Source organism: Mixophyes fleayi, chromosome 10 (assembly GCF_038048845.1).
Source record: "Mixophyes fleayi isolate aMixFle1 chromosome 10, aMixFle1.hap1, whole genome shotgun sequence".
Taxonomy (NCBI): Eukaryota; Metazoa; Chordata; class Amphibia; order Anura; family Limnodynastidae; genus Mixophyes; species Mixophyes fleayi.
This window is the reverse complement of record NC_134411.1, coordinates 8962169-8988264: the sequence shown is the minus strand read 5'-3', so window position 1 is coordinate 8988264 and position 26096 is coordinate 8962169. Positions and strand designations below refer to the sequence as shown.

At 39.6% G+C, this 26096-nt stretch overlaps 1 protein-coding gene across 1 annotated transcript in view; it reads right to left on the bottom strand.

Annotated features, from left to right (window-relative positions):
• The window catches only part of DRD4 (dopamine receptor D4), a 55416-nt gene extending 30553 nt beyond the window's left edge, over nt 1-24863 (bottom strand). The window contains exons 1-4 of the mRNA XM_075187823.1: nt 24551-24863; nt 24021-24448; nt 16785-16897; nt 6495-7060 (exon numbers count right to left, since the gene is read on the bottom strand). Of these exons, the coding sequence (XP_075043924.1) occupies nt 6495-7060; nt 16785-16897; nt 24021-24260 (919 nt within the window). The 5' untranslated portion in view covers nt 24261-24448; nt 24551-24863. The remainder of the gene's footprint in view (nt 1-6494; nt 7061-16784; nt 16898-24020; nt 24449-24550) is intronic.
• Between the last annotated feature and the right edge of the window lie 1233 nt (nt 24864-26096).

Genomic DNA, 26096 nt, shown 5'->3' with positions numbered 1-26096 from the left:
TTATATAGGACCTTTCAGGGTCAACAGCGGTTTTAAAAAAAGATAAACAAAACATTAAGATCTTGATATTGTAAATATTATCTGGTCATAAAGGGTTCATCTAGTTTTGATATTTAATCGTCTCTAAACAACACACAAAAACGACCACAAAATACGCCAGCAGCAGAGCTTTTTCTATTGTGCAAATGTGTCAAATTGTCCACTTCGCCCATAAACAAGATCACGCACACGTTCCAGTTTTTGGAACCGTTCCTATTAAATCAGTCTACACCTATTTTTTGTAAGACTGTAAATGCGGTTAAAACGTCATTACAAAATAAAGTCTTTTATTAATATTACTCTGTGTTTATTTAGGGTTTTATTTGTTACAGGGTGAAAAGACTGATGTCCTGGGAAAACGGAGCACTGTTATTAGCCGTAAGATTTTTTGAGTCTTGCCAGCGAAGCACGGGGAAATCTACGCATGCAAAGCCAAGGAAGTCTATTTAAGAAAAGAAGTACAGCCACAATTATGCTTTATTCTGTGAATTAAGCTTTTTTTCCAAGGGTTAATATATATATATATATATATAAAATGTATATCTCAGCTATTTATATAGCGTCACTAAGTCCAGATCACTGTACAGAGAACTCGGTCACATCAGTCCTTGCCCCATTGGAGCTAACCGCTAAGCCACCATGCTGCCCAAGATATTTTTATATATATATATATATATATATATATATATATATATATATATATATATATATATATATATATATATATATATATATATATAGATCTATCTATCAGGTATTATTATTATTACTACTACTACTAAGTGGAACTGAAAGCCCAAGGGGTATATTTACTAAACTGCGGGTTTGAAAAAGTGGAGATGTTGCCTATAGCAACCAATCAGATTCTAGCTATCATTTTGTAGAATGAGCTAAATAAATAACTAGAATCTGATTGGTTGCTAAAGGCAACATTTCCACTTTTTCAAACCCACAGTTTAGTAAATATACCCCCAAGTCTGTTTTAAATGGTTGATCCTAGGATCAACATAGGGTGAATCATCCAGTGAATGAACATTACCAGTGAATGAACATTTTAAATTTTAATACCTTATAATTCAATTGAATATACCATCTATGTAAGTTAATCTGTTGCCTATGTTTTCTAAAAAAGTAAGTCACATTGATTATTCACTGGAATTGTGCTTTCATTTGCTGGCTTTGTGCGTTCAATAACTTGTAATTCCTGCGCCTCTCCAGTTTTTTTGGTTGCACAATTCTAACTATTACTTCAATCTTTAAACCAAAAACTTCTTTTAAAAGTACACATAGTAATGAGGATGATGATACATGAGTCAAAATAGTTTTTATGTAGTGTTTTCTACATAAACCATCCTCTTAAACAAAATAATTCCCTTAACCATTCATTCTCTGGACTATTCACCCTACCTGTCTACATTCCTGATTGCAAAATTGGGACAAATTAAGCTGCACCCTTATTTGGCACTCCAAACCATGCCTATATTAGATTAGGTCACATGTATTCTGGGTGAAGACACTTTCCCTTTTGAATACTAAAAATAGGATCTGATGGCTGGTTAGGAGGGACACATTGCTTATTGTTGATATTTTGTGGCACAAAAGATTTAATATTACAGGAAACATTTGTGAAATTTATGATAAATAATTTACAGCCCTGCGGTGCATTTCCCATATGTCCATGTTAACACAGCCTATTTACTGATCATAAATGCACTGATTATAAATTCAGTGACTGCTGTAGTAAGTAAGCGGTCAAACTAATCCATTTACACACCGTCATCTGCGAAGCATCATTGGCTTTTAACAAGGTCTGGTGTTTCACCCTTCCCTGCCATCTGGAAGCCCGTCTGTTTCCCTACATGCACTTGGTATTTAGCAGGTGTCTGTCCGAACAGCTGGCTTCTGGTGGACGCCAAAGTATTAACTCCATGTCTGCTGAATTTTACTGCTTTAGAATGAATGACGTTTGATTTTCAAGACTCCACTTATAGAACTAAATAAAAATAATCATCAATATTTTTTATGTATATTCCTTAAAACTCCTTCATATAAAGAAAGAGCATTATTGTTAGTTTTAATAAGCAGCATAAATTGTTACAATTATTGCTTAGCTAAAGAAAATGTGATTAATCTTGTAAAGGTATACTTGCATAAAGGGATGGGGTAAGCAATTATTAGAGTTCTATGGACCATACTCTTATTGGATGCAGTTTTCATCTCCTATTCCTCCGGGATGTCCCTGTTTTGTAATGGGCATCATAGGCAAGTGCAAAGAAGGTTTTCAAGTTCCTGGAATCCCCCTCCATCCCACTTACTGATAAAAATACAAAGAGAAGCAGTGGCATGTCCATTTCTATTACTGTATAAACACACTGTCTTCCCTTTTGGACGCAAGAGTGATTCTAGGCTTTGCCAAAGCAAGATGTCTACATAATGTTTGCTATGTATAGCGCATGATGTATTGGAATTGTTTATATGGATAATTTGGTGATAAGTAAATTTCAATTGTCCCCTATCAAAATCCAGCCTTTGCCCCTAGGCAGGGATAGATAAGTTTGTAGTCAATCCGATCATCAGAATATTCACAACAGCACAGAGATGAGGGTGCTGGTGGTTCAGGAGACTGTGGTCTGTCCATTGTATGATGGGGTAAGTGAGGAGCCGACCATGTGATGTGTCAGGAAAAGAGCTCATGTGACTGATGTGGTAAAGGAAATAAAGGCAAGATGGAAACCATAGACTGATGGTCACATTTAAAGTTAAGAGCAAAGCAAAAAAGGGACCAAATTTGTTTCAGGACATGCTGCAATGCAAAGGTTGCAAATTAATCATTTTTTTGGGCATTCAGGGTAAATACTGCCTGCTCTTGCATGTAGCACAATAAGAGTGGAAATGTTTATTTCTTTACTACAATTTATAGTTGAGCTAGTACAATGGAAATATTAACATTTCCATCCATTGCACAAACTAAAATAAACATTTACATTAGTGCAGTATAAAGGACTAATATTGATTGTCATATTAACTTTATAATATCTATACCTATGGTAAGAACCATCACATTAGTTGAATGTAACAAGACAATTGGCATGCTATAAATTTTTACATATCAGTCAGTTCCATATCCTCCAATTATCCTATACATCATTATGCTTTCTAGTCACTTCTCTTTAGCTTCCTACATATCTAACAATTTTGCCCTCCATTCACTACCTTTCTGCTTCCCGCCTACCACTTATCACTATACTCCACAGTTACTCCCATAAGGGATCTGACCTCTCCTTTCTCCTCCCCCTACTCCAGACATGACCTACATAGGGCTTCCACCTACCTCTTTTCCATTTCCCTCCCAACACTTCCTATTCTCTCCATCCAGGGGGGCTGCCTAGGGAGGAGGACAGGGGGGCATCTGTCCCTTGGTCCGGTCCCATAGTGAGCTACCATGGGCTGGGTCACTGGGCTAATTTCAATTTCTTTCCTTTAAAATGTTCCTAATAGACTGTTGAGCTGAGTCTCGCCCCCCCCAGGGTAATATTTGCCAGCCAGTCCCTGTCTCCATCAACCATGTACCCTCACCCATGGTATCCAATAGTATTACACATTTGTCCACCTTGGATACTCTCTCCCTTATCCCTCCTATACCATTCCACCTTATCCCTTGTTCCATTTCATATTCCCCCCCTCCTTCATTTCTGAGACCTTCATTATTTCCCCTTTCAGTTTCCACAAACTCCCCACACCTAAACTTCTTAGCCATTCCTTCCTCCCATCTCCTCAGCCATATTCTCACATCCCTGCATCCAGTCTCTACCCAGCTCACGCCCCAATTTACCTCTATTGATTCCTCCAATTCACCCTTCCAATCACTGCCTTTACCCACTATCTCATCTTCTGTTCCAGCTGCAGGAACTGCCTCCACCACTCCTGCACTCTTGTCACTATTCACCTGCTGTCTACTTCCCGACACTATTCCTTCCCCCCCTTTTCACTCTTCCAACCCCTGGAACCTTGTCTCCACGTTCTTTCCCTTTACCTGCACACTCTGGAAAGCTAGATCTATCTGTAACAGGCTTGCTGCCAACCATGACCTTTTCCTGTCTTGCTCCGTAAACCTACTTGCCCTTACTGAAACCTGCATCCCACCTTCTGGCAGTGTCTCTGCTGCTGCTCCCTCCTTTGGCAAACTATGCTTTACACAAACTTCATGCTCTGACTGCTGTCCAGGTGGTGGTATAGGCATCCTTTTATCACTTAACTGCATCTTCAGCATTGTTTCCCTTGTCCCTTCCATTTCCTTCTCTTCCTTTGAGACTCACACCATATGTCTTTTCTCCCCTTTCTACCTCACCATCTACAGCACCCCTGGCTCCACCTCCCACTTCCTCAACAATTTAATCCCAATGGTAATTCTACCTCCAAACTCCTCTCAATCACCTCTGCCCATGATCTCACCCAGTGGACCTCTTCAGCTACTGCCCATATCCTTACTTCCATTTCTTTCCAAACTTCTTGAACAGCTATTCAACAATCATTTAATACACTGTCTCACCGTTCACTCCTTCCTTGATCCCTTACAATCAGGCTTCCATCCTAGCCATTCCAACAAGACTGTTTTCACCAAGGTGACTAATGATTTACTCTTGGCTAAATTGAAGGGCCACTTCTTGCCCCTTGACCTCTCTGCCACTTTTGAAGCACCCTTGATACCCTTTACTCCCTTGGCCTTCGTGGCACTGTCCTTTCCTGGTTTACCTCCTAGCTCTCTGAATGTTCCTTCAGTGTCTCTTATTCTGGTGCCTGCTCCGCTCCTGTTCCTTAATTTGTTGGAGTTACCCATGGCTCTGTTCTTGGCCCATTACTGTTCTTCTTTTACATCTCCTATCTTGGTCACACCTTTAACCTCCAAAACCCCGTCTATGCTCATGAGACTCTTAACTACCTTTTCTCTTCTGACCTTTCTCTCTCCCTCCTCTCCCATGTGTCCGACTGCCTCTCTGCCATCTCCACCTAGATAGCTGGATGCTACTTCAAATGCAAAATATCCAAAACTGAACTTTTCATCTTTCCACCACCTAGTGTAACATCCCCTCCTCTGATCTCCCTTAAGGTTTATGTTGCCGCCATCTCCCACATTCCCCACACATGCTGCTTGGGGGTTGTCATTGATTGCCCTCAATTTCACTCACAACATCCAGTCCCTTGCCCATTCCTGTCACCTCCACCTTTGCAACATTGCCATGATTCACCCTTTCCTTTACCTGGATGCTACCAAATCCATCATCCATGTTCCTGTCATATCCTGCCTTGATTATTACAATCTGCTATGACTCTCTGCAAAACCCTTCATTGTCTCCCCATCCCCTCCAGAATACAATTCAAGTTGCTCACCCTCACTTATAAAGCCCTATGTAATGCCACCCCCTCCTACCTTACCAAGAAATACTCCCCTGCTCACCCACTATGTTCTGTGAATGTCATTCGCCTCTCATCAGCTAACATCACCTCAAACTTCCGTCTTCAGGACTTTTCCCATGCTGCTCCCCAAACAAGGGACTTCCTGCACCAGCCCGTCAGACTGACATCAAACCTGGAACCTTTCAAATGCTTCCTCAAAACTCACCTTTTTCTCACTTGCCAGCCCAGCACCATCCTATCCTATCTTTTTAATGTTAACTCTCACAAGTTTGACCCTTTCTACCTCCTTTCTCCATAGTATTTCCTTGGTTCTTATTGTGTCTTCTTATGTAGTAGCTTTCTTTATAGATTCTTGTATTGATTTTTATTGATTCTATCGTTTCTCCTGTCCCTTACTTATCTGTATTTTTTTCTGTTTTTTTTGTGCAGTGCTGCAGATCCTTTGGTGCCATATAAATAAATTAAGATGCAGTTAATAATGACTTACACCAGAGGTGCTCAAACCCAGTCTTCAAGAGCTACCAGCAGGTCATGTTTTCAGGATTTATGTCTGTAGAAACAGGTGGGATAGTAACAAAAATAGATTAACTCGCCTCAGCATAATTAAGAGATCCTGAAAACATGAACTGTTGGTAGCTCTTGAGGTGGGACACCTGTTGTCCACAACTGCTGTGCAGATAGATCAGTTGAATAGATACTGATCTGTACCAGGACTCCCTGTAATATTGCAGTGGGGGTTGGCTCTTGAATGGATCACTATACATATTGCTTGTATACGAGCAATAGCTGTTATACACAGCTTGCAGTGTTAAACATCTTTAAAAAATCTGAATGAGTTACATTTTCATGTTGCATTTCTAAACCCTACTGGTGCCATAAGTCCCAAGCAGCTTCCCCATCATCGTCATTGTAATCTACCACTGGGAAATACTTCTGTATAAGGTGGCAATGTATGAGAGCGGCTGTAACTAGTTGTTTTGTTTAATGAGTAACAGTTAATGTAGAGTACAACAATGAAACTACTCAAACTTCAGACTCACCCACAACAACTGGGAGCACCCTCATAGCTTTTCTCTCCCGCCCATTGATCTTAGAGTGCTTTCTTTCTGGCTCCATGTTTGATGAATATTTCAGATGAGGGTAGGCTACAGCTTTTATCCCATGACCATTGTCCACATAAGCTTTGGAGAAGGGGCAGTCTGGCTGGTCATATAGATGAATGTCATCCAGCTTGCTGTCAGTAGGGATTCGATCAATCTTATCAAATATCAGTGTTTGGCTTTGTGGCTTACGTCTTGGAGACATGTGACTCCGTAACTTGGTCTTTCTGGTTTCTTCCCATTTGCGCAGTCCATGAAACATGGCGCAATACAGAACTATCATTATTGGACATGGAATAAAAAAGGAACAGACAGAGGAGTAAACCACATAATTATTGTCTTCCAGTTTGCACTCGGAGGGATCCCGGTCCTTCACATTATTAAGTCCAAAAATAACTGGAGAAGCCACAGCAAAGGCAAAAATCCATGTGGTGGAAATAAGGAACAGCTGGCGATTATCCACCTGCCGCCTATTATAGTTCAGCGGGATGAACACGGCTATGAACCTGAATAATAGGGAACAATATTTTGTTAAACAGTAACTATAGATGCATTTTATATTGAGTGACGGTTATGAAAACGTTTCTACAAGTACCTGTGTGTAGGAAAGGAGGTTTTGCCCATAGCAACTAATCAGATACTATTTCTTTAGTGTAGTTTTAGAAAATGAAAGTGAACATCTGATTTGTTGCTATGGATAAAACCACCCATATGTACAGTTTGAGAACAGTTTTCTTTATTTGCATGTGTTTAAATCGGTGGTAGTCATTATACCGGTGCTTGGAATCCTCACAAACGGTATAAAGACAAAATAATGCCAAATGCACTACTTCTGATACATATAAAATGCAGAGTTACTATATTGAAGATAGATCACATGTCTGATACCACTCCTACATGGCTGCAATACATTCCGATACCAGGAAATGATGCCACTTCAAATTGACGTCTCTTACACTGCAGACGGTCATATTATTGTTTTTAAAATGGCAATGCTAGGACCCGCCGCCTGAATAAACTAATCGAAGGGTTAGGGTTAGGATGAGGGTTAGGGTCCTGTAATTGCCCTTTTAAAACAGCAAAACTCACTGTCTGCATTGTAAGTGACAACAATTTGAAGTGGCATCATTTCCTGGTATCGGAATGTATTGCAGCCATGGAGGAGTCGTATCGGACATGTGGTCTGTCTTCATTATAGTAACCCTGCATTTTATAAATACCGGAATTAGTACGATCAGCATTATTTTGTCGTTATACCGTTTGTCGGGATTCCAAGCCCCGCTATAACGTACCCAACCGATTTAATTACCACCAACATACTCTACAGCAATTTAGAATAGGGAAATACACAGTATTAACAATAAACAGACAGACATAGAGGTTATTTTACAATCTTTACAATTTCAAAAAACATGTCCCTATGGACTCATTAATTAAAGAGATGTCCACTTATTTTCTTATGTGTTTTTGCTAACTGTACTACACATGTTGTGAAAACATTTTTAAACTTGCTATGGTGGACTGACATAATCTGTTGTGCTGAACAAACAGATTTGAAAGCTCAAACTAGTCTATTTCTCCTTGACTTGACACAGGTTACATAAAATTAGAGATGGTCACTGACCCCCGTGTTTTGGTTTTGTTTTTGGTTTTAGATCTGGATTACTGTTGTGTTTTGGTTTAGGAAAACCGCCATTGCGTGTTTTGGTTTTGGTTTTATTTGGTTTTGTTTTGCTATTTTGTTGGAAATTCAATGTTTTTGGGCATAAAATAACCAAATTTAGTGCTCCATCTGTTTCTTGGATAAGCAATGTAATTGTAAAGCTAATAAATTATCAAAAAAACAGTTTAATACCTGGTAGGTAGGCCTTCATTAATTCTACACACAAACCAGATTGTTTTCCTCTCCATCTATGCATATTGGCAATGCAGCCATCGTCTTTGGGTGTATATTGCACCCTACACTTATAGTTAAATATGTAAAGAAATGGACCAAGGCAGTTTGGTTTCTGTCTCTATAGCCCCCTCCTCCACTTGTAGTTGAATAGAAAAAAAGCAGCCTGGATAGACTGAACAATATAAAAAATAAATGGACCAACTATGTTACTATGTAACTGCTGAAAGGGCCCCTCTTTATGGGTACACTAACAGAATGCTCACGATTAGACATCCCACTGTTGGATGGACTCTCCACAGGGATTGGTGTCATTTCTGATTCAGAGCAAACATTATCCTCTAATGCCTTACTGTTATTTTGCAGCTCGGCTTTGACGCGTAACAGTAGTTGTGCACCACTTGTAGGCTTGGTAACATTTTTGGATCTGCCACTAATAGCCAAAGGCGAAGGCCTCATTCTCTCTTTGCCACTGCGTGTGTAGAATGGCATGTTGGCAATTTTTTTTTTTTTATCGGCAGTTAACTTTTACTTAGTTACACTTCTTTTTCGCTTCAACACGGTAATTTTTTTTTTTTGGTGTGTGTTTTTTTGCCTGATTTCAAAAGACGGTGTAGTTTGACATCACCTTTCCCAGATGAAGTACTGGGAACACTACCATTAGGACTGGTGACAGAACCTGGTTGCTCATTTTGCTCATATGTGGACTGCTTTGAATCCATTCTGAGCCCAAAGCACTTGTAGTGCTACAAATTGTTTTTGACACTGCTGCGAAATAAGACTTTTTGCACAGCCAGATAAATTTCTGCAAAAGAATGGGGGACACCCCAACAGCACTTGGAATGCCAGAAACTGAACAAAAACCCTCCTCTCTTCTCCTCTTACTGCTGTAACAACTGATTACAATGGTATTGAATACAATCAATCACTGTCCCTGCGCTGATCTAGCCAGTGTGACCTAACCCTGCTTTCTCCCTCTGTCAAATGGCGATGGATTGCTGTGGAGGCTGGTATTTATGCTTTTCAAATCTCACGAGAACCGAGCTCAGAAAAACGAATACGTCACGATGACGTTTTGCCTCGATTTCGAATCCGAATGGGCGGGAGAGTACCAAGCGTGCTCGGCTCGGTACTCGGATACCCTAAATTCGGTAGGATTCGGATCTCGGGGAACCGAGCCCGCTCATCTCTACATAAAATATACTGTGTCTCATTTGGAGATAGGAACAAATCCAGCAAAAGTGTGTGTAAAGGAGCCCCTAATTGTGCATAAATATTTCTGGCTGGCAAAAGTCATTTCTGTCAGCAGTATCTTACCAAATAATTTTTACCACTAGAAGTGCTTTGCGCTCAGAATGGATTCAAAGCAGTCCACATATGATCAGAATGAGCAGCAAGGTTCTGTCACCAGTCCTCCTGTTAGTGTTCCCAGTACGTCATCTGGGCAAGGCGATGTCAAACTACACAGTGTTACGAAATCAGTCCGAAAAACCAAAACCCCCCCCAAAAAATTACTCTGTTGAAACGAAAAAGAAGTGTAACTGAGTAAAAGTTAACTGCCGATAAAAAAAAAAATTGCCAATATGCCATTCTACACACGCAGTGGCAAAGAGAGAATGAGGCCTTCACCTTTGGCTATTAGTGGCAGATCCAAAAATGTTACCGAGCCTACAAGTGGTGCACAACTATTGTTACGCGTCAAAGCCGAGCTGCAAGATAACAGTAAGGCATTAGAGGATAATGTTTGCTCTGAATCAGAAATGACACCAATCCCTGTGGAGAGTCCATCCAACAGTGGGATGTCTAATCGTTAGCATTCTGTTAGTGTACCCATAAAGAAGGGCCCTTTCAGCAGTTCTGCTGATGTGTGCCTGAACAGCCCAAGTGTAGCCGGTGATACACCAAGTGAGGATGACACTTTGTCTTCAGAAGAGGATGTGGGGGAGATTTGGGTATCCGACGATGAGGATGCGGTTGATTGTGTGAGTCCTGCAGCAATGTGGCACCAGTGGGAGCAGTTCTGGCACATGAGGTTCTGGCACCAATATGCACTTTCCAAACACAAGCAGGGATGACGCAGGTGGCAAACTACAACAGTTTGACATCTGGGCTGGTTTGAAGGATTTGTCAAAAAAAAATGTGTGACCTTGACCATAACTCCAACCAATCCTACTATTAACATGCAAAGGATGGTGGAGGGCCTATCAGGGATTAAACTGTATTTTTCCTAATTTTCACTAATAATGTTTGTGTGTAATATACACCCAAAGACGAGTGCTCAATTGCTAAGAGTCATTGATGAAGAGGAAGACAAGCAGGCTTGTCTGTAGAATTTGCAGGCAAATTGTGCTGCGTTATATATGTAACACCCAAAGAGAAGAGCTTCATTGCTAATTGTAATTGCTGAAATAGAAATAATAGGGCTGACAGTCTTGGTCTAAATCTGCAGTTACATTTTATTGTTCCATAGCTCACTGCGAAACAGGAGAGGTGGCAGGGTTTAGTGATAATCTTCCTCAAACAATACTAATTCATCCCACCATCAAAGAAGTCTGTGTAGTATGATGTAATTGCCGATAATGGCCTTCCAAAGGGAATGACTAGTTGATTTTAGGGCAGAGCTGTCACGATTTTTGGGCAATTCTTTTACAGCACAGCAAATATCAAAATGTTGCGCGGTCTCATCTGCATCACCACTGGGTGTCTTGGGAAAGCAATTTTTTTTACAACAAGCAGTTGCCATAGAAACTGAAGGAGAAGATGTCCAAACAAGATGTTTATAAGTCTGGGATCCTTGCAAAGAAAATTAAGTATTTAATCTACAGTTAAAATATAGTTAGCACATTTAATTTGTTTTATTGCACACTATAATTTTCTGTAGCACCTTTTCAAAATGTATTATTAAGGCAATCACTTGACTCAAGCTAACCGTGTCTGCACTTTCTTCACAGGTAACTACTTCGCTGGACTAAAGCATATTCCACTCAAATGCTAGTCTTCTTGCAGCTGCTGCATTCTCCTACATGCTGTAGCAGAAACCAGATATTGACCATAAATGTTTCTGGACACAAACAGCATCTCCTGCATGTCATTTTTAAAAAGTTCTGTAACACCAAGTTGATAGTGTGTGCAAAACAGGAAATGTGATGGAATTCAACCCCGCTGTATTGCTTGACCAATATTGGGGTCGTAATCAAAAATGACATATCCTCAGGAGAGTCCAAGCAGGATTAGCCATCTTTCAATGACATCCCTTAGTTTTTTGAACAGTTTGTCAGCTGTATGCCTCTTAGTGAAGCTGCTGATACACAGAGTAGCCTACTTCTCAAAAATGTGACGTACCTGGGTACATGCTGCTGCTGTCCATGCTGGGGAAGGCGAATGACCAACCCAGTGGGCTTTCACAGTCATATAATCTTTAGTATGCCCAGTTCCGCTTGTACACATATCTGTTGTTAAGTGTACAGTGGGTAGAATGCCATTTTGTCGCCCAATAATTACATTTTTAGGAACTTTCCGGTACAGGAGATAATTAGCTTTTCTAGTAAAATGGTATAGTGATGATATTTGCTAACAGGGACAGAGCACCTCAATTAAATGTCTTAAACCAACTGTATTAATAGTGGACATTGGACGCAGATCTAACACTAGCATAGTACCCAGGGCGTCTGTGATCCCCTTTGCGACTGGGTGACAGGTTTCATTCTTGCTTCCTCTTGCAGAGGATTGTTTAACTGCCAATTGTTGGTTATGGGGATATTGATTAGGAAGGTGTTGGGGGGGAAGATTGCAGGTGCTGGGATGTAGATGAGAGAAGGGCGGTAGATTATGCTGGACTGCATGTTGTTATTTTTTTTAACCGAAGTTTCTGATTTTCCCAACAGTTTTCCAAGAACTCGCTGAAAAATGACGAAACATGGATGAGGATCCCAGATGGTTAAGGTCCCTACCTCTACTAAATGTGGCTTTAAAAACGCTACAAATGGATAGACAACTCTTGCCAGGATTTGTGTAAAAATAATTCCACACTTAAGAGGTGGATTTTTGGTCTTATGCCCAGGCATGACAATGGCCTTTTTGTTATCACTGGCAAGAACTGCAGCAATTTTTCTTTTCAAGTGTATGAAAATCATATTGTGACATAGGAGGTGGTCAAAATTGAATAAAAAATGACTGGAAATTAGTGTTACTGAGGTTAATAATAATGTAGCTACAAAATAATACCTAAATTATTTTATTTTAGCACCAATAAATGTCATTTTTTAAACAAATTGCAAAACAAAACCAAAACACGCAATGGCGGTTTTGTAAAGCCAAAACACGACGGTAATCCAGATCCAAAACCGAATCCAGAACCAAAACACGGGGGTCAGTGACCATCTCTAGTTCAGACCCAGATGCTGCACTGTGTAATTAAAAAAATCATATGACATGGCCATGAGACTTTACACACACTCAGACATCATGTGGTGCAACAAATAGGGAGCAGCAATAGGCACAGAAGCCTGTAGAGGAACTGGGCAAAGGGGAACAGGGACAGAGAGCCTATAAAGACAGGTTTATAACCTATTGAAGGCTAGTTGTACTTAGGATATTTTGTATTAGGTTTAGGAGTAACAATAAATAAAGTGTCCACCTCTTTTATTTTATATATCTGAACATTACTTTTAAATTACCTTTGTTATTTTTTTTTTACAAAAGTTCTTTACTTTCTTATCAGTTTTATGGCTCGTTAATACTAGCTTTTGTCTGACTAACCTTTTTTGAAGAGCTATGAAGTTATGTCAGGGAGGTGGTGAGGATAGATTCTGCTATTTCTTCACTTAAATAAGTCTTTATATCGTTTGTGACACTCATCTTAAGCTTAACCTTACCCAACCGCTGAAATGTCTGTGCGCCACTGGCAGATTCCTCAAAGCAGACACAAATCCTCTTATTACTTAAAAGCATAATCTCATTTTTTAGAATTATATTGGTGTTCATTTTATTTTAGAAAGTACTGTAAGTACATCGGCCGGATTGTTCTTTTCTTATAAATCCTTTTTATAGTTACTAAGAGATCAGAAGAGATTAAAAACACAGTGAAATATTGAATGGACTCAACACATACCAGAAGTTAAGAGGAATGTGATTTAAAGTTTCACATTCTTAGAGACTTTGGCTGGGTACACACTACAGGTTTTTCAGCTGATTATCGGGTCAAACACCTGTAAACCGGCTATTTGGCCCGATATCGCAGTAGTGTGTACACTTGCACAATGACCGATAGTCATTCCAAAGCACCGATTGTCGGTTCATTTGGTTGGTCGGTAAAACTAATAATCTCGTTCCCTAGCAAGTGAAATAAGTATTTTTCACTGGATAAATCTAGAACAAGAGGTCATAATTTAATGTATTATCCACCTAGAATTTAGCCGATAATATGACCTACCTGCTCTGCGTGCTTATATATATATATATATATATATACATACACACACATACACACACACACACTATATGGACAAAAGTATTTGGCCACACCTGTTAATTATTGAATTGAGATCTTTCAATCAGACCCGTTGCCAGAGATGTATAAAATTAAGCACCTAGCCATGTAATCTCCGTTTGCAAACAATTGTGATACAAAACAGGTCGTTCTGAAGAGCTCAGTGGCTTCCAGCGTGATACTGTGTAGTATGCCACCTTGTTATTATTAGAAAAATATTAGATACAAGTTAACCCGTGGATGATCCTCATGCATTTTAGTCAAATCAAGCTACTTAAGGTGTTAAAAAGGTTCTTGTCATGCATTTGGGCCATAGCCCAGGCCTCAACCACCAACCACTCCCCACTGTCACCCCCGGCAACCACCAACCACTCCCAACTGTCACTTCTCCTTCAAGAAATATATATATATTTTTTTAAAATCTTTATAAACACTTTTAACAATTAACAAATTAAAAACATCTTAGTATACCAAATTTCAGGCCTTTCTGAATTTTTTTTCCACACACACTAAGAATTTAGTAGGTCAGTGTATAACTCCGCCCAGCAGGTGGCGCTGCAGCTTGGTTTTATTTTTTCCACACACACACACAGACAGACAGACTAACACACGCCACTAGACATTTATATATTAGATTATTAGAAAGTGGAAACGTTTAGGAACAGCAGCAACTCAGCCACAAAACGGAAGACCACGTAAAATCACAGAGTGGGGTCTACGACTGCTAAGGCGCATGATGCGTAACAGTCGTCAATGCTCTGCTGATTCCATAGCTGAAGAGATCCTAACTTCCACTGACATTAATGTAAGCGCAAAAACTATGTGTCGGGAGCTTAATGGAATGGGTTTCCATGGCCGAGCAGCTGCATGCAAGCCTCACATCACCAAGACCAATCCCAAGCATCAGATGGAGGGGTGTACAGCACACAGACACTGGACTGTGGAGCAGTGGAAATGTGTTCTGTGAAGTGATGAATCACGGTTCTCTGTTTGGCAGTCAGATGGGCGAGTCTGGGTTTGGGGGATTCCGTGAGAACGTTCCCTGCCGACTGCATTATGCCAACTGTGAAGTATGGTGGCGGAGGGATAATGATATGGAGCTGTTTTTCAGGGTTTGGGCTTGGCCCCTTATCTCCAGTGAAGGGCAATCTTAATGCTTCAGCATGCCAAGTCATTTTGGACAATGCTATGCTTCCAACTTTGTGGCAACAGTTTGGGGAAGGCCCTTTTCTATTCCAACATGATTGTGCCCCAGTGCACAAAGCAAGGACTACAAAGACATGGTTTGATGAGTTTGGTGTGGAAGATAAATGATCTACAAAATGAATGGGCACAAATTCCCACAGAAACACTCCAACATCTCGTAGAAAGCCTTCCAAGAAGAGTGGAAGCTGTTATCAACGCAAAAGGGGTCCATTCCATATTAAAGTATATGTATTTGAATACGATGTCATTACAGTCCCTGTTGGTGTAATGAACAAGCGTTTGAATACTTTTGTCCACATAGTGTGTAAAATATATATATATATATATCTATATCTATATATATATATATATATATATATATATGCACTTAATCCCCCTCCTCTGACACCTTTTGTGCTTCCTGTCTCTTTGCCCTCCCTCTAGGATGTAAATCTTACAAGCAGGGCTCTCTTCTGGGGGTAAATGTATTAAACTGCGGTTTTTGCAAGTTGCTGATATTGGGTGACTTTGCAGGCCATATTTAAAATGGCAATGTCTTTAATGGCAAAACTTGAATGACTGTAACCTAGCGTGAATAAAGGTCTCACTTATGACCAGCTAGTGGCTAAGGGAATTTTCTGGTCAGTTCAGTTCACAGTCATTCAACATTCATAACAAGCAATTGAATTGGCTTTTATTATTTTTTTTCACATTGGATTACAAAGAGAGAAATTCCCATAGGTTTATAAAACAACAAGCAATTTTCCATTAGATTATGATAAAGAACTAAAAGAAGGTTTTATTGTATGTTAAATTTGTGATTAAGAGATTTCTGTGTTATATTTTAAAATGTGTCTTTTTTGGTGGCTATTGGGTAGCAATGGCTGCAAGTGCTTGCTGAAACTTGTAGTTCCACAACAACTGACAGCAATACTAGGCAAAACAGCTGGGGAGTCAGCACTGCTCAAATTCTATCTTCCCTGCTTGTCATAACCCGCACTTATTGCTCAACATCCGGCAAGCAGGTGCTTCCATTGAATTGGGTGAAACTTTGAACGCTATAAATGATACTTTGGGTGTAAAAAATAAGCTTTATTTTTTTCATGAGTGAAATGAAGTTCCTCTTATCGCGCAGGATTGAATCAGCCCCTTAGAGTCAACCCATCCCCATCACTGCACATAAAGGAGGCAACCGTTATTTAACTAGGAGCTAGTGACATCACTGAAACATGAGGCATTTATAATCAGCCCATCTCTTCACTAAGAACGCTTGACAACAATAAGAGCAGTAGTTCTGCTGAATCTATAGACGGAATGTTGATGTCTCATGCTCAGTGATGTCACTAGTTAGGTTGGTTCAGGACACAACATGACTAAAACCACTGTCCATTTGCAAACAATATTCATTTTTTATATAGTATAACCAGAGGCGGAACTAATGAGCTGTGGGCCCAGGTGCAGGGAAGCATGGAGGAGAGAACCGGGGCCCACAGCTCATTAGTTCCCAGTGCAGTGAACCCCATTATCTCCATGGGCCCCGGTGCACCGCACCTGCTGAACCAATGGTAGTTCCGCCACTGAGTATAACATTTTACAAGTCAGACAAATAAATTATAAATAAATTGCTGTAGTATCGATTCCTTAACCACTGATTGGGGCTTACCTGTCCACACTGATTGCGCAGAGGTTAAAGATGGAGGCTGTACAGAGCATGACGTCCATAGTCATAAGAACATCACACAGGACAAGACTCAGGGTCCACACCCCTCCGAGAAACTGAAATGAAGAATGCTGGATTAGGGAGATATGGATAAATGAGGTAGGTTTAAACACAAGGAAGACATTAAAAGTGAATGTGACTAGAAGATGGCAAATTTTCTGATAATAGTAATAATACATCAAGTAGTCATCACTTAGTAAGAAAAATGTAGAGATCATTACAAAAATATGACATCCCCCAGATACCATGAGTACTGGATCCCATTCCATGTACACATTTATACATTTTCATATTAAAGAATGTGTATGTTTATGCAAAAGCCAGTGAAAATATTTTCGATGGTTAATTAAATTGCCAATGTGGAAATATAAACACAGAAGGCATGATTCTAAGTTGAGTTTCCACCAGCTTACGTAGCATAAATTGAGCAAATTTGCTATGTACATGCCCACAAAATAACGGGCGCATATGCACCAAGACTTGCAAGAATATGGCACTTGAGTTTTATTAGAAATGGAGAGGTGGAGTAGGGGGAGGGGAGGGGTGTGCAGTCACAGGCCGAGTACACTAAAGGCGTGTTCATGCAAATGGGGCTTATGCAGATCTAAATAATCTAAAGTTCTTAGGAATCATATCTTTTGCACCTGCTAGAGGGAGATAACTTACTGTAAACCCGGTGCATACGCCCCTCGAGATGTGTACAACTCTGCACATGGGCAGAAATATGATATTTTTTGGCTGTTTTTTCTCAAAGTAATTTACTCCCATTTTGCGACCAACTCTGTCTCAGCCCAAAGCCTCATAATTTATTTTTCCCTCTACTTTTGTGCTAATAATTTTTAGATTAATAATCTACAAATTAGGCTACTGTCCTCTAGACATCTGCAGAACAATGGAGTCATGGGGAAGCCTTTATAACAAGAATCACAGCGATAACAGATTAAAGCCATTTAAAAAAGCTTTACTTTTTGATTAAAGTATTTTTTAACGTATGAAAGGTTCTTATTCCAGTTTTACACTTTTGTTTAATTTTTATTGCTCAGTTAAACTGAAAGCTCAAATTCGACAGTCAGTGACACATGCGGAAGCTAGCAAGCTGCAAAGACTGACTGGTGAAGTGGGAATCTAACGCGTTCCACTAAAAGTATCATAGCCCTGGTGATATTTCTTTGTTAAATTGTTGCTATAATGGATTTTTTTGTCACTGTCATTAGGAGTTCTAACACCTCTTGGCTGATACATGGCGCTGTATTTTATAATGCAGAAAATATTTCATAATGTCGAAACTATGAACGGACTGGATTTAGTTTTTATTTTGGCCACTGCATATCTAAAGCTCATAACTAGAGAGCGCATGTGTCACTATTTTGCCTGGATAATCCAATCTGGATATTTCATACTTATCTTCCTACACTTTTAATTAACTAGCATAATAACAGTATTAGTAAAAAGAAGTTCCTGTGACTATTGTACTGTATCTAACACCCAAAACAAAGAATGGGGTGTCTCAACTGTTCTGAGGGGTTTTCGCTGGGCTGTTCGGGGTTTCTCTTCCAAATATAAGCAAATGTTGCTCAGTTCCTCCCCAGGGCACCTGCTTCGCAATATTAAGTAGAGATGAGCGGTTCTGATTTGGAGAAAATCGAACATATTTGGATTTTGTGGTATAGAGTCATGACTCATTTTCTTGTGCCAAATTAGGAATTGAAAACAAGGCAAAACATAATTTTCAGGAATATGTTGGATCTCGCATGTTTTGGATTGAGATCATCTATATATAGCGCTCCCTCCTATTCTTAGAAGTTATAGCATGTAGGTAGGATGTTTTCTGCAATAGTGTGCTCATAAAGTAGCTTGTAGAGGTTTAGACAGGGTGAAAGAGGCAATCAATGTATATTGAAATAGCTGTGATTTTAATGCAGAGGAATTTACAGTTTATTTACAGATTATTCTGCTGGAATTGTGTGCTGATAAAGTGGGTGTGAAAAAGTGAACAGTAGACCAACAGGGGCTACTGGTTGTATTAGTATATTTAGTATTAATTAATTTGGAGTGGATAAAAAAACTATATTTGCTTGCTTTTAAAATCCAAGTATTTGACTGTGTAAGCAATTGTGGAAGGGTGAGGATCACGGATATCTATACTAAGATGCTGCCAAAAAAAGGTGCTCTTTGATTGTGAGCAGCACACTCCAAAAAAATCTATTTATTTCTCTGTCTTAAAATCCAAGTGTTTGACTGTGAGGGCAATTGTGTGAGGGGCAGTAGCACTTACATCTGTACTAGCAAGGAAATATAAAGGGTGCAATTTGATGCACCCCCCAGGATTTTTTTTTCATTTTTAATAACCAATTGTATACGTTTTAATGATATGGAGTGTCTGAAAAAAAGTGTTTGAAAAATTGCAAGTTAACAGTCCCACCTAGCCCTATGTCATTGGGAGCTGGAGTGGTGGCAGCTAAATAGCTCCAACTTCAATTGGCTTTACTCCTGTTGTTCATCATGGATCAGGTTACAGATCAAGAACATCTCAGTACTATTACTGGCAGTAGCAGTAGTTTTTCAACCCATACTAGTAAAATGTATGGATTAAGGGAAAAGTTAACGATGATTATGGTGATTTTTCTAAAATAATGAAAATAGCTAATATTCCATACACCACCCACAGTGGGAATATAAGGCTCAGACCATAGCCACTTTGGCTAGGAGGGGTCCTGCTACTGCTGTTACATGTACTAGAATGCCCATTTCAAAAGCGAGTACCTAATATGGTCTTGCATCTTCTGTAACTCATCATCATCAATTTATATAGTGCCACTAATTCCGCAGTGCTGTACAGAGAACTCACTCACATCAGTCCCTGCCCCATTGGAGCTTACAATCTAAATTCCCTAACATGCAGAGAGAGAGAGAGAGAGAGAGACTAGGGTCAATTTCGCTAGAAGTCAATTTACCTATCAGTATGTTTTTGGAGTGTGGAAGGAAACCGGAGCACCCGGAAGAAACCCACGCAAACACAGGGAGAACAAACTCCACACAGATAAAGCCATGGTCGGGAATCAAACTCATGAACCCAGCTCTGTGAGGCAGAAGTGCCAACCACTGAGCTACCTCCCATGCACCACCTTCTTGCTCTGATTGTAGGTCTGTCACCTCCAAAACTGCCACAGTGCAGTGCATGAAAAGAACACGGAGGCTATAGGTGAGTCTGACAATTCAGATTCTTACACGGTAATTATAGAGCAACCACCTTCCAAAATGTTTCAACCATCTGGAAATGTGAGGATGAGTAGTAATGATGATGATGTAGAAGCTACAATGGAAGTAGTGGGATTCTTGTGTATCTGACAATCATGAATGTGTTGTATTTGAACAAGATGATGATTATTTCCAAGTAAATTAGCCCCCAGTGGGATCACCTCATGCCCATGATAAGTACATTGTCATGCCAGGGCAAAAAGCCACAAAAAATCCACCTCTTGCATTTGAAAATATTTTTATCCCAACCCAGACAACATTGCCAAGGCATTTGTAGCCTTTGTGATGCCACAATAAGTAGAGGTAAGGACTTTGACATCTATACACCTCCTCTCTGTTAGGTCATTTGCAGCGAGTTCATTCAAGTAGTTTATCAAAAGCAGAAAAATCATGTATATAATAATCAATTTCCATATGCAAACTGATTCCCCTAAAACAATCCATGCTTCCAAGCATACTCCTTGCACGCTACAGCTGCTGCTGCTGCTGTGTGAGAAACTTCTATACAGAAGGGCACTGAGATCACTAAGCATAGTTTGAAACAACAATTGTCTGTGAAACAATCATTTGCAAGAGGAACCAAATAATAACATGCAGCATCCTGTTGCACAGCGGATCACTAAAGCCATGGCAGCTATGTTAGCATTAAATGTGTGTCCAATTTCAGCTATCAATGCATTAGGTTTTAGTAAATTAGTTGAGGTCATGTGATCACGCTACCGAATTCTATCTCGACTCCATTTTTCCCGACCAGCTGTCATTAAGTACCTCGAAAATGCCATTGTACTGACTATCAACTAACTATGGTTATGTGGGCAAGTGGTAGTGGTCAAACAAAAGACTACATGGCCGTGACAGAACCACTGGGTAGGTGTATCACCTTCTGCAGCAGAGCCTTACCATCATAATCTTCATCCTCCTCCTCCTCCTCCTCATACTTTCAGCATAGTAGGACTAGCACACAATGCCAGGTCATTCACATGCAAAATACTCTGTGTAGCTGGCTTCACTAAGAAGCATAACGCTGTCAATCTGTTGGAAAAACTCAGGCATGTCATAGCAAAATGGCTCATCCCGCTAAGACTCTTCTCGGGATTCCAATATCATATAACGATATCAGATGGAACATTTTGTGTGCACTACGACTGGGTGAATTTCAACATGTACCATGCTTTGCACACACAATAAACTTGGCAGTTCAGAATTTGTTATAAAATGAGAGGTCAGTGTAGGAGATGCTGTCTGTGGACTGTAAACATTTTCGGCATTCAGTAGAACAATTCAGCAGCTGCAAAAAAATATCATCTGTCATGCCACCAACTGAATATATGTTTCAGCGACTGGAGAAACAGCAAAATGTCATCAAGACCTACACATCAAACCATGAGATAGGGAGAGGGGGACATGTTATCTTACTCTAGCACACTGCAGAATCCTTTCAGTTTTAATACAAGCTACTCAAATCATTTGAACTTGTAACAAATGAAGTGAGATCAAACACTGCCAGTTTGAGTCAAGTCATACCGCTAATCACACTACTGGAAATGCAGATGGAGAAGCTGAAGGAGGTGATGGAAGTAAGCGATTACGGCATATCTGTGTACAATATATGACTGGCTATGGAATATATCTGTACTATATATAGTTGACAATGGGGTATCTATGAGATATATATGAATGCTGTGTAGACTAGTTAGCTGTTGAGGAATAACTGCAAAGTATGACTGACAATGGGTATATCTGTGCAAAATCAGTTGCGGTATCACTAGGTAATATAAACTTGTCAATTATGGGACGGTTACCTCTGTGAATATGGCTGATAATGGGATATGTTCTCTGCACCCTTTAGAGGATGAATCCTCACAATGTTAGCCTAGGACTATAGCTATATTCCAAGCCTTGGTATATATCTATATAGCCTGGTTTAGAAATATGAGGAATGATCATATAAATAATGTGTGCAGATTGCAAGACTTGCTGGGTATGATGAAGATGAAAGGTTACTGCATAGAAAAATGTCACTCATTTGCAGTAGATGGAACATTGGTCATCAGATAATGTGATTCTACATGGTATACTGGTCAACAGATGATGGAAATCTGCCTTATATACTGGTGGGGCAACTGCATGGTGTCCTTATCACAAAATATTGGGGCTTTACCCAGTATAGTGATGAACAGACAATGGTGTTGCAATCTATACGTATAGTGATGAACAGATGAGTGTTACAATCTATACCAGTGTTGGCTAACCTGTGACACTCCAGGTGTTGTGAAACTACAAGTCCCAGCATACTCTTCCAGCAGTACATAGTAACATAGTTGATGAGGTTGAAAAAAGACACCAGTCCATCAAGTTCAACCTGTTTTGGATCTCCTGCGATCCCGCACTTATATTTGAAATTGATCCAGAGTAAGCTAACGCCAATCTGTTTCAATTGTGAAAATCCCCCCAGACCCAATATTGCAGTCCTACTTTTACCCTATATCCACTACTATACTTCATTTTAATTAACAGTCTTATCTCTGGATACACTTTTCCGGTAAAATATTGTCTAACCCTTTCTTTAACATATCTATTGAATCTGCCATCACAACCTTCCCTGGCAATGAATTCCATATCTTGACTGCACTTACTGTAAAGAACCCCTTCCTTTGCTGGTTGTGAAATTTCCTCTCCTCTAACCTTAGGGGGTGACCGTGTGTCCTGTGTATAGTCCTTGGGGTAAAAAGTTCCCATGAAAGTTCTCTGTATTGACCCTTAATGTATTTGTACATAGTAATCATATCTCCTCTTAGACGCCTATTTTATAAAGTAAACATGCCTAAACTGGCTAACCTTTCCTCATAACTTAACAACTCCGTACCCTCTATCAATTTTGTCGCCCTTCTCTGAACCCTTTCTTGTTCCAAATTATCTTTTTTATAGAGTGGTGCCCAAAACTGTACTCCATATTCAAAATGAGGTCTTACCAACGATTTATACAGTGGCAAAATAAGTAAGCTGCTATATATTGGCAAAGCATGCTGGGACTTGTAGTTTCACAACACCTGGAGTGTCACAGGTTAGCCAACACTGATTCATACTGTTCTGATTGAACAATGTTGTATTTAATCGTAAGTCTTTAAAATGGCAATTTGCCATTGCCTTTATTGTGTACGTGTAAAATCATGCCCACTTCCAAAAACCCACACCCATTGATGCATCACATTACAGGTCTGCCATCATTTTCATCTCCAGTCCCACTAAGCCCTTAATCCAGCATGGGGCGCAGTAACAGACATTGCAAATTTTTTCACAGAACCACAGCAACCAATCAGCAATGAGCTTTTAATTATCTACTTCAAGTTAGACAGTGGAAACAAACGTCCTATTGATATCTATGGTGCAGTGAAAATTTTGCAACTAATGCAAGGTTATAGAATGAGCTTTATTGATCTCTTCCACACATGCCTAACATGTGTATTTTGTAAATATACAGCTATAAACAGTTCATCTTTGTTAGGACAATTAAATATTTCCCTTTTAGGTTTTCTGTCAATGCAACATAAATGTAAAATGAACTCGCATCTTTGTAAAAGTAGGATTTGGACATTTACCATTGCAGAATAAAAACGTGTAGAAAATATTAAATATGCATCCCATCCACGTGTGCTTCTTATGCATTTATAAAATACATTTTTTTAATGCACGTTTGAATGAACCCTTAGTGCTATAGAAAACATTTGCACTCATTCAACTAGCTAATATAGTTTGTATAATTGCAATTATCCTAATTTCCATCATAATATGGGAATACATATAAAATAACCTTCCCTATTAATATACATACATAAATACATCACATCATCCCTGTTCTTTGTGTTTGGACATATGTTGCACATATGCCATATGCATGCAGAGCTTTGTGCGTCCACTTACCTCTGTATACACATATAGTGGTAGGACCAATACTGCCAGGAGTAAGTCAGACAAAGCCAGACTCACTATAAAGTAGTTGGTTGTGGTTTTCAGAGCTTTCTCTGTGCAGACACTAAGACACACTAAGACATTTCCACAGATAATAAACACAATCAGTATGAGCCCAAATATCAAGGCCATAAAGTTATAATGAGTGTCTTCTGAGAACTCAGAAGTTTGGTTGGAGATGTTCTTGACCATGGTGTCGTCACTGTACTACACTGTCCCATCAAAGCAGAAGAATGTACACCAGGCAGAATGTCTTTCTTGGTCAGGCTCCCTTGGTTCCCTTTGTCTTCTAGCAAGAGCTGTGTATCCCATGGAGAATTCATCTATTTCTCTTGGTTTTCTAGGGATGTCCTCCTCCAAAAGGTCATGAGTGCTTTGTCCTTGAATACAGAGCAACAGCATAGTGGACTTTAGATCTGCTTTCCATGGTTTATTATTGCAACCAATGGATTAACTTCCTAAAAAATAACCATTTTACTTACAATGAAGTCATAGGTGTCTTTAAAGTAGACCTTAAGCCCCCGATGATCCAAAACTTGCATGCATAGTATTGTGGTATCTACTCCAAACCTGTGTCCACATTTCAGAAACAGTGAAGACTGCAGAAAGACTGGACTATAGAGGAGATAATTGCTGGTGGTCTCCCTTAATTTGTTGTAAGCAGAGGAATTCTTTCCTTTCTTCTTTGTGAAGAACTGAATGATCCCAAGGTGATTAATTTGCAAGTGGGTCGCTTCCAGGAGAAGAAAGCCGATTAAGGTAGAGAGGGTTTGTCTGTGAGCTGCTCCAATCAGCACAGAGATCTCGGAACTGCTCACATCCCAACACAAAGCTCAGCTTAGTTTAGCTGTGTGAATGTGACAGCATAGGGAGGGAGTCTAACGTGTGTCTCTGTGCTTTGTCACCTGGGTCCTACACACATACTGAGCACACATGATATAGACATACAACATGCAACATATGTGTGCTTTTTATAGTAGTGAGTGGTTGTTTGAAATATGATTATACAAAAAATTAATAAGTACTGGCTATATTGCAAAAATCTGAATGTTAAGAACAGATTTCAAGGAGATGTAAGCTACCAATTTAGTTTTGTTTAGGGAAATACATCATTCTTCTTGTAAAGCATCTAGACAGACTGGGTTGATCAAACAGGGTATGTTGTGACATGGATTAATAAAGCTGCAAGAAGTTTGCTCTGGCAAGGTAGGGGTTAATGTAGATTCAGAGGAGGTCACAATAATAAGGCAAGGAAGGGGTTAATGTAGACTCAGAGGAAGAATGAATAAGGCAAGGAAGGGGTTATCCAGAAGAAAAGGAACACATCCAAGGAAAAAAAGGGTTAATGTTTATAAGGCAATTGTTAGTGAAGTGTTGTCCTAAGAAAGTAAAGTCTTATTTTGGAGTAAATTAAAGAGCACAGGATAATGTTAGGTATAGACAGTGTTAACACGTAGAGCAGTGTGAGGAAGAGAATATATGAACGGAGCATTAGGTTTTATTGGTAAAGCTGCTGGATTTGTTCCCTTCCCATCCTTAGAAGGATTGTGATTACAAGTGAAAGGTGTGAGCTGAAAAACAGAGAATGAGAGGGGAGGGGAGAGACCCTCTGCGCTAAACGATGTGAACAAGCAAATTTGAGCTGGAGATTAGTTTAACCATTGAAATCCAGTGAGGTTAATCTTTTCTATTGTCAGGTGACAGCTTTCAGCAGGATGAAATGTCTGGACAATCCACTAATATATTTTATTTATTTTGACAGTATATACAGAGCTTATACAGCATATACTTTGTAGATGCTTTGTAGATAAACTCTCTCTCTATAGGCCCCATAGCCTTTAATGAATTAAATAAATATATATCTTTATAAAAAAAGACTAATTCTAACTGAAAACTGGGGTGCAAGAGGAGTGGGGCCACATTACGTAAACAAATGCAAAGCACTCACTAAAACATTATTAGTGCTTTTCTAGCTACTTGAAGCTGTACTCTATATAAAAACAAAACATGAATAGTTCTGGATATTGC